Genomic DNA, 14,391 nt, shown 5'->3' on the forward strand with positions numbered 1-14,391 from the left:
CAATGGCGGTATTAAATAAAAAAACATGAAATGGCTTTCATTCATGATGCCAGGGGAGCTGGAGGCACTTGTAGGAAATTTCTTCCTAAGATATAAAATGAATACAGAGCACACACCTTCAATACCACATTTTAGTTTCCAGCGCCATGCTAATTAGGTTAAAGCCTCATACAGTGTCCACATGACAATGGCGGTATTAAATAAAAAAATATGAAATGGCTTTCATTCATGATGCCAGGGGAGCTGGAGTCACTTGTAGGAAATTTCTTCCTAAGATATAAAATGATGAATTCTATTACAAGATAATTCCACCTACTAAGAAAATCTACAGTTTCTTGTTACCAGATTCCCTAGGCGGTGTATGAATGAAGAATTATAACCAAATCAAAATTGCGCAACTAATACACAGGACAATTATTTATCTACAAGGTCGAGATTTTTAGAATAAATGTACTTGCATCAGTGTTCTACACACCAGAATGAGTTTGTGGCCTGCCAATTGAGAACCGCAAAATTTATCAGAAGACTAGATAAGAAAATTATCAATCATATGGAAGACCACATCTGCACCATCAGAGTTCAACCAGTAGCTCTTCACCTGCATGTTCACAAAATGGATAAATTATTAAAACAGATCAGTCAATAGATGCGAAAAGCTGTAAATGCCATGTTACCACTCCAACGTATACATGCCAGATGGGGTAGCAAACATGACAATGTCATGGTGGTCATGGCAAGATTGGGATAAAGGGATTCACGATTCCACCAATTAAAGCTTGCCTGTTGGGTAAAATAGGCGATGGACAAAGAAACAGGTACCAGTGAAAGCTTAGGAGTAACACATGTTTAATGTGGCAAAGAACCACTATAGATTACATTTGTGCATAAAGAAGGCTACATATGGCTCTGCAAGGAAGGGGCCCGGTGTCAAGGTTTTAGCCTTTTAGGTGTTATTATTGGATTTGTGCATTGACTCGCATTATCAGCATATTGAGCCCCACAAGTATGAAGATGTTGTTCCCTGGAAGTTTCAACACTAATCTCAGACCATCAGGTGATACTAATCTAGTATATCAAGTAAAAATATATGAACTGGATAAAGCATGAGAAATACCAGCAAACCAAAACCCAATTCTATAAGAAAATTTAGAACAAAATCCATTGTCAACACTAAACCAGTCTAATAGCTTTTTCTGGCACAGGAGAAAGCATTAAAATTGATAAAAAACAACAGCTCCGATGTGGTAATATTTGGCATAATCCCGCGAAAGTAAAAAATCAAATCTATGAAATTTGCACCTGATATTTGACCCCAACAGCTCCGATGTGGTAATTAGCTTCGGAATCCAGCCACTGGTGACGCCTCTGGATCGATCCACTGTAATCCTGCGAAGATTGAAAGAAGGGAGGAAGAAGGGTGGTGAGATTGGGTATGGGAATGCGGGGAGCAGCGAAGTGAAAGCAAACGATACCCTTACCGTGGCCCAAAAAACCCTAAGGGCTCGTTTGGTTCGCGGGAAGCATTTTCCTTCCTAGGAATATGATTCCTGGGAAACAAATTCCTAGGAAGAGAATGCCTAGGAAAGTACTTTTGGCATGTTTGGTTGACCATGGGAAAGTGACAAATTTCCAAGGTGATTATGTTTGGTTGGCCATCCACTTTCCTAGGAAAGTTATATATAATTCCTATTATGCCCTTAATAAAAATTAGATTTTTAATGCCTCTTTAATGCTTCTTTAATGCTGAAGGGACTTTTTGGGAAAAAGTAAAAATGGAGTGATTCCCGCCTCATGGGAAAGTAACTTTCCCATGTTTCTCATGGGAAAGACTTTCCCATGAAATGTGGGAATCACATTCCCATGGGAATACAACTTTCCCTTCTCTCTCCTTTGAAAACTCCAACCAAACAAGAGGCATCTCATTACTTTCCCGTTGACCACACTTTCCCCCCTTCTTTTTCCGCGAACCAAACGAGCCCTAAAATTAGCTTCACCAGCTTCCCCTTTGTTTCCTCTCAAAGGCCCAAGGGGTGTTGGGGTCGGTCGTTCGGCAACACGGAAGCTTTGCAGAAGGAGGCGGAGAAGGAGGAGAAAAAGCGAGAAGAAGGGAGCGGAGGGAGGAGGAGAAAAATACCTCGGTTGGGGTCGGTCGATCGGCGCCGGAGAGGAGGGAGGAGGAGAAGGGGTTGGAGTCGGACGGCCGGCACCGGAGAGGAGCAAGACGGAAGTGATGATAGCGCCGGAGAGGAGCAAGATGGAACCTAGGGCAGCGCCGGAGAGGAGCAACACGGAAGCTCGAGCAGCGCCGGAGAGGAGAAATAAGGGCTCGATCGGGGTCGGTCGCTGGTTAGGGTGGTGTGGTGGGATTCGACGACGCTTATAAGCGTCGTTGTAGGTCTGGAAGAACAATGACGCGTAATAGCGTCGCCCTATAACCAATTCCCACGCTTCCCATCGTCAGTTGGATACATGGACTATGACGACGCTTAAAAGCGTCGTTTATTCTTTAAATTGCCAACGCTTATCATAAGCGTCGGCAAAAGTACCATCTTTCTTTAAATATGGACTATGACGACTGAATTTTCCCGACGCTTATACAAAGCGTCGGCAAAGGTTGGCGCTGAGCCAAACTTTACCGACGCTTTCTCCTAGCGTCGGGAAAATTCAGTCGGGAAAACCAACATTTCTTGTAGTGTAGTTAACGGCTTTCTATAATAACTCTAAATTTATATTTTTTTGTGAGTGGCATCTAAATGACCAATATTTTTAAGAAAATAATCTAAATACGAATTTTTCTAAAATAATTAAGAAAAATCACCACAATTTATTTTGAATTTTTCTTGTAATGTTGTGCTTGAAGAGACATATTCATGAAAGGTTACTGAATTTTTTTTTATGGACTCTGAATGACCAATATTTTGTTGAAAAGATAGTTATTGGCTTTTTAAAGTAACTCTATTTCAAAATTAAATTTCTTTGTGCATGTGTGCATTTTTTTCTTTTGTGCATAAGCATGTGAAAAATTCCTTTCCTTTTTTTGCACATGCGCATGGAATTTATTTTTGAGTGGAAAACTTTGTGCATGCAAACCAGCAAAAAACTAAAAATAATGTGGGAAATTTTAATGGGATTTCCTTTTTGAAGAGTCCCACTAAACTAAAAACCTAACTTGAATCTAATTTTTTGGATATTTTATTTTTTTAAATAAGTACGTAGAGTAGATTTTTTTATGTTTTTCTTTAATTTTTTCTAAATTTTGGAGAGGGGTTTAGTTTTCTCTCTCCTTTCTGTTTAGTGGGTATAGAGATAGGGAAGAGATATGGAGGCTTCTAGCTTGAAGTGTGCACATGTACTGATTCCGAAGGCTTCTGTCTGGAGCCTAACTTTTTGAGTGCTTAACTCCAGGAATTTTCTTTATATAATTCATAATTCTAAATGGTAGATATAAATTATGTTTTTGTTATAAAGCATGTCCTTAATGCAAGTAAGCAATGCTTCTTTTTATATATTGAGCTAAAATAACATGATAAACAGGTAGAAGACACCATCGCATCACAAAATACTACTACCCATCGTGGTTGCAATTTGCTCGAACATACGACAGCATCTTGTTTTCGTTGTCAAATGAGATCTTGTAGTCATGCTGTTGGTACGCTCCCCAAACACTTATTCCAGGCGTGCGTCGTATTGCAACGCAGAAAAAGCCGTTGTCCTGAATAATGAGGTCATTTGGGTGCACAACTAAATCATTCCCATTATCAAAATGGAACGCCATGGTTGGATATTCTGAAAACTGACCACCTTGGTTCGCCTGGCTACTGTAGCATACTTCAAAGATGCGACTGCTGCCCGAGCGATCAATTAGCCCATGGCTTTCGAAGTAATGTTTGAATGCATTTTTAACCCGCTCAAATGGTCCACCATTCGGTCCAGAGCCCATGAAGGAGGAGGCGGCAGCCCCGGAGTCAATGATGAATCCCCCCTGATAGCTCCTTCCCTGCTTTATCGGTTGGAAAGCATTGGCCTCAAACCCAATACGTTCGTTGGCCACGCTGACATCCACCAAAGGGAGGTAGTAGCTCGTCGAGCCAGGGGTCGGGATGAAACGGACTGTCTTCACGTCAGGCCCTTGGAGATCAGCATCACGACCAAGCCTTAAACGACTTACAGCATCGTTGGAGGATGGGAGGCAATACGAAAACTTGGCCCCTCCAACTTGCTGCTGGACTTGGCTCGTCAGCGATATTGGCTGCGCATTGAGGCCGAGGATGCCTGCAACTTCTGGTGGTTGAATAAAGCCTTTGTTGTCATGGCCACACCCAAAGACCAATCCGTCAACTTTCTCCATCCCATTGCCGTCGGAGGCGAAACCAAAGGTGTCGAGGCCGAGAATGCCTTTTGAGGTCGCACGCTGGGCATAACTTTGGGCATAGGTGCACTGGTTTTGGATGCATGCCCATCCGGGTTTGCTCAAGCCACATAATGGATGGTTGCATGGAACCGAGGCAAAGGATGTGGAGTCTTTCTCCGGATCAAATCGTCCCTCCTTCGGGCTCCAGCAATTACTGCATGGCTCGCACTGGAGCCATACAAGGCTGCTGCCAACATCCAAGATCAAGTGAAAGGTCTTTGGGTTTTGGCTCCCTGGATGGGTGCCCACGGTGAGTTCCACCATGTAGGTAATACGGGAAGGTTTAACAAATGGCCGGATTGCATCTTCGCTGTAATTGGATTGCAACAGCATGGTCTCATACAACTCTTCTCCGGCGGTTGAGTAGTTGTACAAACGTTCTAGTCTCTCCTTGTTTGTGAGGTTTCCAGGATAGAGGGGAGAATGGATGGAATCCCTATGTACCAGTTTCAACTGTAGAGACCGCACGATTGAAGGATATTGCGATAAGGTGGAAACACATAACAGGATGAGGATATGCCAGACCTTAACCATTTGGGTTCTCCCACTTCTCTTTTTCCTTCTCCAAACTATAGATTGGTGATGAGATTATTGCATGATCTTAAGATTTATACATATTTGTGCATTGAATACCCTAATCTATGAAGAGTAGATGAGGAGATACCCTTTTCATGCAACTTTACTGTCCATCAAATCTTCCAAATAATAGATTGCCATGTGCATAGGTTCTGCACTTCTAAAAATCAGTGATAAGATAATGGCATGAGCTTGCTATTTATAGATTGTGCAATTTACAACTTATCTATCAAGATTAAATGAAGTTAAAAAGAATAGATTTTTCATATAGTTTTTGAATCACTTGAAGATTACTAGAAATCGCCATGAGAATCTTATAGGTACACTTCTCTCTTTATCATTAAATGCATAAGCATATTCTATGTACCATGCAACTTTGCAGTCCACCAAATCTTCCAAATAATAGATTGCCATGCGCATAGGTTCTGCACTTCCAGAAATTGGTGATAAGATAATGGCATGTGCTTGCTATTTATAGATTGTGTAATTAACAACTTACCTATCAAGATTAAATGAAGGTAAAAAGAATACATTTTGCATTTATTTTTTGAATCAGTTGAAGATTACTAGAAATCGCCATGAGAATCTTATAGGTACACTTCTTTCTTTATCATTAAATGCATATGTTAATACAAGCAATTCCTTAGTCTTTGTTTGAGGGGTGCGGATTCTATGTACCATGCAACTTTGCAGTCCCCCAAATCTTCCAAATAATAGATTGCCACGTGCATAGGTTCTGTACTTCTAAAAATTGGTGATAAAAAAATGGCATGAGCTTGCTATTTATAGATTGTGTAATTAACAACTTACCTATCAATATTCAATGAAGTTAGAAAGAATAGATTTTGCATATAGTTTTTGAATCATTTGAAGATTACTAGAAATCGCCATGAGAATCTTATAGGTACACTTCTCTCTTTATCATTAAATTCGTAAGCTAATGCATGCGATTTCTTAGTCTTTGTATGAGGGGTGCAGATTCTATGTACCATGCAACTTTGCAGTCCACCGAATTTTTCAAATAATAGATTGCCATGTGCATATGTTCTGCGCTTCTAGAAATTGGTGATAAGATAATGGCATGAGCTTGCTATTGATAGATTGTTTAATTAACAACTTACCTATCAAGATTAAATGAAGTTAGAAAGAATAGATTTTGTATTTAGTTTTTGAATCACTTAAAGATTACTAGAAATTGCCAAGAAAATCTCATAGGCACACTTCTCTCTTTATCATTAAATGCATAAGCTAATACATGCAATTCCTTAATCTTTGTCTGAGGGGTGCGGATTAAATGTACCATGCAACTTTGCAGTCCACCAAATCTTCCAAATAATAGATTGCCATGTGCATAGGTTCTGCACTTTTAGACAGAAGTGGCCATAGATGCACCCTCACTATGTACTATGAAATAAATAAAAAGATAGTAAAATTGCGAGGCTCTGCTATGCATAGCTCTCCTCCTCTTTTTGTCCTCTATGTGGCTGTATGTCTGATAGCTTCTTTGCTTTCTCACAGCTATATTGAAAAAGATCATCATCCTGCCTTATGATATCAACATCATCACCTAATCGATTTTGAAAAGACTAGAAGGACTCATCTTGACAATGCCCTTTGATCGCAATTGATAATTCCACAACTACAACAGAGAGTTACTGGTCCATTTAATTAGTCATTTGTGGCATTTTAGATGTATGCAATAATTCTTCTTCTTGACCTTTGGACTTTGGTTCTTAATCTATGGCTACTCTTTCAATTTTTGAAGTCAAAATAACCTGTTCTCCTCCTCTACATAATTAGATCACAGACCATGATTATTATGCTTTTCAGAATGACTTGTTTTATCTTTACGTTTTACCTTTGATCTCTATTGAATCAGCTGAATTTAGAATTTATGTTTTCTTTCTAGCCTTCTATTTGACCGGTTCTTTGATGGATTGTTATTAAACTTGATGGGGTTTTATTGTGATTCTCTCTTTCTATCTTGTTTGTTGATGAAATTAGAAGGTTTGAGATTTGCAATAAATCTATACTGGGGGTTTAAGGGGCCGGTGACTATGGTAGCCAAATGATTGAGAAGTCAGTAGCATGCCGAGAAAGAGAAGAAAATAAATAGGGTCATTTATCATTTGGAGAATTCGGAAGACTGCAAGCTGTGCAATCACCCAAATTGACGCCGGTTTATGAAAGGCACAGAGAAACTCATAAATGAAAAATATTTAACTTTAAAATTTTAAAAGATTTAGAAATAAATAATAACTTTTGAAATAAAAAACCATAACTGCCACCAGAAAACCTACAAAACCAAAACCAAACCCAAAAAATCAAAAACTATCAACTTTTTTTTAAACGGGGGTGGAGGAGATGCTGGAAGGAGGAGGAGAAAGGCGACCATCTGGTGGTCCCACAAGGTGGAGATTGGAGGGAGAAGGCAGGAGGTGAGCTAACTAGTGAAGAGAGGTCATGGTCACAGGCGAAGAGAGGTCCTGGTTATGACGAAAGGCAAAGTTAGGGTTTTTTTAGAGGTGGAGCCACAGATGGAAACTCGAAGAAGAAGAACCAAGAGAGGCAGAGCATAAAAAAACCTTCTCTTTTCATGTTTGAGTTTGTAGCAATGTGGCTATGGATGGTCCAGATTGAATGGAGTAGAGGACTACGATTATCTAATGGCCATTCTTGTGGGCTTAGTTATTAGGATTTACTCTAAAAACAAAAGGTATTAAGGGTATTAAATATCAGGTATGTTTAGTTTCGGTTTAGGTTCTGGGGTTAGTGTCAAGTTTAATTTTGGGTCAGAGAATCACCATACCATAACCAAAACTAAAACATAACTGTTTTTAATTTTTAAACCCACCACCAAAACCATCCCCAAGGTTAAAACCATCTCGTTCATTAGTTTGGGGATGGGTAAAATATTTGGATATCCATCCCTGATGATTTTTCTAATAACCCTGACCAATTATTACTTCCTAAAATTAATAAAAAAATTAAGAAAACCTTCCCAAAATACAAAAAAATATATAAAAAAAAAAAAATAACCATCCCATAAGGGGCTTGATCGAGAATGGGAACCAATCTCATGTAATCAGATGACTTTTGAATGCTTCCATAGCTTTGGTGCCAAATATCCTTCTATATCTGCACAAAATAAAAAGGAAGTGCTCTATCCAACTTTGACATGCATGACTCACCTTGACTAGTTTATCCTGGGCAAGAGAGTATGTCTTTGTCTCGTACTCCTAACTGAGCTTTCCCAATTCCACTAATTAAGAAAAATATTCAAGAAAACATGGTAAATAAAAAAATACAAATATGCTAGATCTGATCTAAGTAGTTCCAATATATGTAATGAGTAGAACCAAGAAAAAAAGGTCAAAATTAGAGTTGATATCACACATTAACAAAAATATAGATAAGTTGAATATTGTTAAGCTCACATAGTACCTATGGTAACACTGTAGATATATGAGTAGAATTAATTTTAAAAAAAGGTTAAAATTAAAGTTGATATCTCACACTAATAAAAAAATAGATAAGTTGAATAAAGTTAAGCTGTCATAGTGCCAGTGCCAACACAACAGTTAGTCTTGAGTTCACAAAAACATCAATGTTGAACTATTAATATAGCAATCCAGTTTTAAACTTTATGCTTCTCATTTCCATTCGCTTATACCCATAACACTTCAACCATCTCTATTTCATTAGAGAAAACACCCAAAGTAAGTGCACAAAACTAAAAGAATAATAAAAATCCAAGCAACATAGAAAAATTAAAGGGAAAAAGGCTAGAGATCATCAAATAATTCTTCTCTACGCTTGCTCTAAGAGGTTGGTGACAAGCTTCACATGCTTCACCTTTGGTATGCTCGTTACCATCTGCTATATGGGCACCACGCTCGTGTAGTAAACTGCTTGTGTAGTGATTTAGAAGGAAAATAATTTTTCGTTCCCATATTTTTTTTGTGTAGTGATTTAGTTATAACATATTTGGTTTGATATAATATACTTAGAAACTTTAGCATACTTAAGATAACTCTAACATATTAGCTAACTTTTGTTTTTCTTAAAATCCTTTTGGATATCTTAGATGATTTTTTTACGATTTTTCTTCTAATTTTCCTAAATTTTGGAGGGAGGCTGATTAATTTTCTCTCTTTTATTCATAAAATAGGTACAGAGATATAGAGATAAAGAGCAGATACATGGCAACATAAAAACTATATCTCTCCACATATATGATGGACCATGAAACTTTTTTAAATGCAAAATAGAATATCTGCCAAACCAACGGAACATTTGCAAGGCAACAGCTCCTTTAGTCATTTTGAAGGCAAGTGATGACGATGACCATAAACTGTACTCACCATTTGAATGTTGTCAGAATTAACTCCATGCATTTCAAACGGCCCAATTCATCCAGTGCCATCATCGCAATTTCCTTGAGAAAATATTAGAAAGGAATATTTTTTTTTGATTGAAATACTTTTCCTTTTGTTTAAACGATTAGTGATTTTTTTCTTTTTTTATGCGTGTGAAAGATCATCAATTTCTAATGAAATAGATGTAGCAGTGGCTTGCTGGAAACCCAAAGTCTTTACTTGATCCAGGATGTGTGATGTATATGCCATTCCGAAATGATCTATTAATCTGCTAATTAGTCGTCTCATAGCAGTTCCATTTGTCACTTTATTGTGAAAGACCAGATCAGCCTGTTTATATTCTGCTGAGTAGGATTCGACAATGGGCCTGAGTCAGTGATTCGAAAACTTTCTTTCCTCAATTTCTATCTAGATTCACGCAAAAATTCGAAAATGATACCAGTAAAACTAGAGAGACCCGAATTCCTAGGGGCATGGGCATCACCTATACATTTGTGTATTGATAAGACCATTCACTTTTTTTTGAAGCTCGATCTTCCCCCAGATAAACCATATAGCTAAAAAAAATCATGAACCAGAATAGAAGAGCTTGCCCCACCTATAAGTAAATATTTCGTAGTAGCCTCATTAGACCGTACATCTCTCTTAACCGAGGAATGGAATACTTTTTTTCTTTTTTAATAAAACTTCTTACATTCATTAGTGACTTCCAAAAATAATATATTTTTATATTATATTTTTTTATTTTTATTTGGTATATTTAATTATAACTATACCAATTGATCTAACAATTGGATCAATGACCTAGTGATTCAACTCCTTGACTAGGTTAGTCTCTGATCTAGGTTTAGTAACTACCGGCTGCAACTATTCATGGATGACAGAATGGGTGAAGTAGACCATTATCTGAATCTCTATATGAACTGCACTTAGTTGTAGTACAAGAGAAAAAATGCTCCACAATCCACATAGGGCTCGTTTGGTTCACGAGAAAAGAAGGAGGGAAAGTGTGGTCAACGGGAAAGTAATAAGATGCCTCTTGTTTGGTTGGAGTTTTCAAAGGAGAGAGAAGGGAAAGTTGTATTCCCATGGGAATATGATTTCCATATTTCATGGAAAAGTCTTTCCCATTAGAAACATGGGAAAGTTACTTTTCCATGAGGCGGAAATCACTTTATTTTTACTTTTTTCCAAAAAATCCCTTCAGCATTAAAGAAGTATTAAAGAGGCATTAAAAACCTAATTTTTATTAAGGGCATAATAGGAATTATATATAACTTTCCTAGGAAAGTGAATGGCTAACCAAACATAAGCACTTTAAAAATTTGTCACTTTTCCATGGTCAACCAAACATGCCAAAAGTATTTTCCTAGGCATCCTCTTTCTAGGAATTTGTTTCCCAGGAATCATATTCCTAGGAGGGAAAATGCTTCCCGTAAACCAAACGAGCCCATAGTTATCAATCCAATAGGCCATAAGGGGATTGGCATAGCTCTTGGGGGTCTTATTCATCAAACCTGATTAAACCCCATCCATGATTTGCATGGAGCAAAATTGCATAATTCCTTAGTGTTAATACCGTATCGACTACATGATCCAAGCCCTTCTTTGATCCAAACTGTAGTGATCGTTGATCCACATCAAAACCAATCTATGGTGCCCAAGACCTTCCTCTAACATCTCATGACAAGTAAGTTCATCCTACAACAAGTCCACTATTTTAATTAAAACATTTTGAAAATCTCTTAGATAAAAACTTAATCTTGAAAGTACGGACAAGAGATGTTGTTCCTTCATTGCATGTTTTATTGTAGGAGTGACTAAAGTACATAAGTTAACTTGACAAGACCAGAAAGGCCTTGCTTTTTCCTTTTGATGAAAACAAGAATATATCACCTTATATATATATATAACATCCAATGATCCTCCTTAGTCATGCATGGGTGCATCCTATCCGCTACTCTAAATGACTTTTTTCTCTATATTTGTTATATTTTTTCCCTTTTATAAATGTGAACAATGAAAATAAAAAAAAGCTTGGTTTGTCTATCTTTGGCGACAAAATAGGCTGGAAACTGGGCCGATATTCTAGGACTTTTCAAGGCCATGCTCTTGCTAAACCTGCGATAGCATCATGATGTGTGATTGTGGCTAATCCAAAGCTGTGAAGATAACTGAAAGCACTTGTTGTGTAAACACAGGGTGTCAATGAGCTCAACCCTGCTGATTTGATAATAAATTGTTTTGTTGATACCAACTTTGAGAGAAATTGTTATTGACGGTGTGATTGAGATATTGAGTTTGATGAGTGATAGATGCAAAATTTAAATATTAATCAATCTGGACTATGCATACTATGATAACTATATTCTTCTAATTATTGATCCGGTAATTTTATTTATTATCATGAATTATTAATTATTTATATTGGCATGTACGTGGGGGAATTCCTACTAAGCTAGTTAGCTCCATTTTCTAACCTTTTTTTTTAAGCTACAGGACATTTAACACTCAACTGAGATTTGGGACTTACTAGAGAGAGTTGGAAAAAAAATAAAATATCTGATACAACTGATGTTCGAAAAATTATATTGGACTACTTTATTATTTAATAATATTGGTACTGTTTGTCTTATTTTGGAAATAATGATTTTTTATTGGGAAAATTTTATTCAATCATTATGCCTCACATATTCTCTAAGGTTATACTTTATAGAATATACTGTTTTATTCAACCATTATGCCTTACATATTCTCTAAGGTTATACTTTATAGAATATAGGTCATGTGCGAGTGCAAGTGGGTTTGCATGCTAATTTTTTTAAGGAAAGGAATTAGGCTGCATTTCAAGTCAAATTTACTTAAGAGCTCATTTGGTTCGAGGGAAGTTTTTTTTCTCATAGGAATATGATTTTTGAGAAGTAGATTTCTGAGAAGATGATGCGAGAAACTCATCGGAAAGAAGACGTTTTCTCTTTGCGAGATCCGAAAGTGGAGAACGCATTGCGTTCTCTGGGCACATAGGATCAAACGTAAAGCAGCGCTTTCTTGGCAGAGTTTGAGGCAGCAAGAAACTTTAGGGCTTGTTGGAGCTGCTGAGCATAACGAATCGAAGCCGAAGGCGGAATTTGACTGCAAGTCAAATGACTGAAAAGAAAGGTCCCATCATGTAATGTATAAGGAAGTTTCAAGCTGGAAGGTTGCGCAGAAAGCGGAGAGACAGTCAATCTACTTTCCAAAAGGTTGGCCTAATTCTTCTTCTGATGATCGATTCAACCTCTGATCAAAAAGATAGACCTTGGTTCTATTTCATCTCTTCAACAAGTTTAGTAATAAGCATAACGGCCCTATTGTTCCGATGGAGAGAAGAACCTATAATTAGCTTTTCGGAAAATTTCCAAACGAACAATTTCAACGAAATCTATGGGCATATATTAACTATATAAAATAAAAATAAAAGAAAACGAATCTTTTTTTTTTTAGTTTCGCAAAACGATCAATTAAACGATTGATACAATTCGATCACTCAATCGATTATTCAATTAGTAGTACCCCTAGAGTCCACTTCTTCCCCATACTACGAGTGAGAGGGAAAATGTAAAGACGACCATTAAAGCAGCCCAGGTGAGACTTACTATATCCATGTGAATTATGTCTCCTATCTCTATGAATCCAATCCCTAACCTCAGAAATTGGATCCAAAACCTCATCAAAAAAGAAAAGCTTCCATACTATAACAGGAGGTGAAGCAGAGGGAGAGAAGCCCTCGTCCATCAATGCATGTGAGAGGTAAAGTTTAGTGTTCATCAGAGGGTCGGGGAGGGCTTATTGATTCTCTATGACATCCATTAGACAATAAAAAAAGTACTTTTGGTATGTTTGGTTAACAATAGAAAAGTGACAGATTTTTAGAGTGCTTATTTTTGGTTGATCATCCACTTTTCTGGAAAAGTTATGTGTAATTCCTATTATACCCTAATAAAAATTAGGTCTTTAATGTCTCTTTAATGCTAAAGGGCTTTTTTGGAAAAAAAATAAAAACGGAGTGATTTCCGGCTCCCGGAAAAGTAACTTTTTCATGAAACGTGGAAATCATATTCCCATGGGAATACAATTTTTCCGTTTCTCTCCTTTGAAAACTCCACCCAAATAAGAGGCATCTCATTACTTTCACGTTGACCACACTTCCCCCTTCTTTTCCTGTGAACCAAACGAGCCCTAAGTGAAATGAAGTTATGAAAGGGTAGTTAGGCCTGACCAGTTTGAAAGAGCAAAGATATTCAGAATAAAAGAGGAGAGCAAATGAAAACAAGCCAAGGTGAGAATGCCTTTTGCCATTGCAATTTGGACATGCCAATTTGTGTTCTTGCCAACATTTAATTATTCGGGCTTCAGCAATTGATGCATGGTTCACTTCGGTGTTCCTCTACTCATGTCCATCAACAAGTGGTAGCTCTTAGGGACTTGCCTGAGTTCAGGGGCTTTTCAAGGTGGGTTCTTCCATGCTCATCGAGCATTGATTAGATATTGACCTGCAAATGGATTTATTTTTTCCTTTTCTTTTTTTTTACTGTTGAATCGTAAGAACTCTAACTCAAACATGTGTACATGAGATATTAGTTTCATTGAATATTTAAAATGTGAATTGTCTTATTCACTGGATCTAAAAATTTGAGCTACAAGAACACTTATTAATCTTTGAAACTCGAGATATGGATATGCTCATTATTTGGATTTTGAAGTGAATCAATCTTGCTCTGTATATGCAATGTAATAGAGATGGAAGAACAATGGTGGGGTTTGTTCCTAGCATGAACTCCTCTACTTTTCACAATTATTTGCAAATAAGCAGATGCACTTTTAAATCTTTTATTTCCCATGGCTATTATTTTGTTCATGTTTGTTTCATAATATAATAAAATCATGTTTTTGTTGGTTTATTAATAAAATATTTAAATCAAAATTTTGAGATTTTAGAATTTCATATTGAATATTTATCAAAACATAAGTCAAGTTAAATATAAA

At 37.1% G+C, this 14,391-nt stretch overlaps 1 protein-coding gene and 1 long non-coding RNA gene across 2 annotated transcripts; both read right to left on the bottom strand.

The window, feature by feature from the left end:
- Positions 1-253: 253 nt before the first annotated feature.
- On the bottom strand, positions 254-1,484 carry LOC120112538. The gene is made up of 2 exons (XR_005514163.1): positions 1,300-1,484; positions 254-598 (listed from the first exon to the last, which is right to left on the bottom strand). It is a non-coding gene; the product is annotated as an uncharacterized LOC120112538 (long non-coding RNA).
- Positions 1,485-3,525: 2,041 nt separating this feature from the next.
- Positions 3,526-4,964, bottom strand: LOC103717720 (aspartic proteinase nepenthesin-1-like). Its single transcript, XM_008806209.2, has one exon. It carries the CDS (start codon positions 4,943-4,945, stop codon positions 3,566-3,568), a length of 1,380 nt encoding a protein of 459 aa, XP_008804431.2. The 5' UTR covers positions 4,946-4,964; the 3' UTR covers positions 3,526-3,565.
- Positions 4,965-14,391: the final 9,427 nt, after the last annotated feature.

Source organism: Phoenix dactylifera, chromosome 1 (assembly GCF_009389715.1).
Source record: "Phoenix dactylifera cultivar Barhee BC4 chromosome 1, palm_55x_up_171113_PBpolish2nd_filt_p, whole genome shotgun sequence".
In the NCBI taxonomy this organism is placed as follows: Eukaryota; Viridiplantae; Streptophyta; class Magnoliopsida; order Arecales; family Arecaceae; genus Phoenix; species Phoenix dactylifera.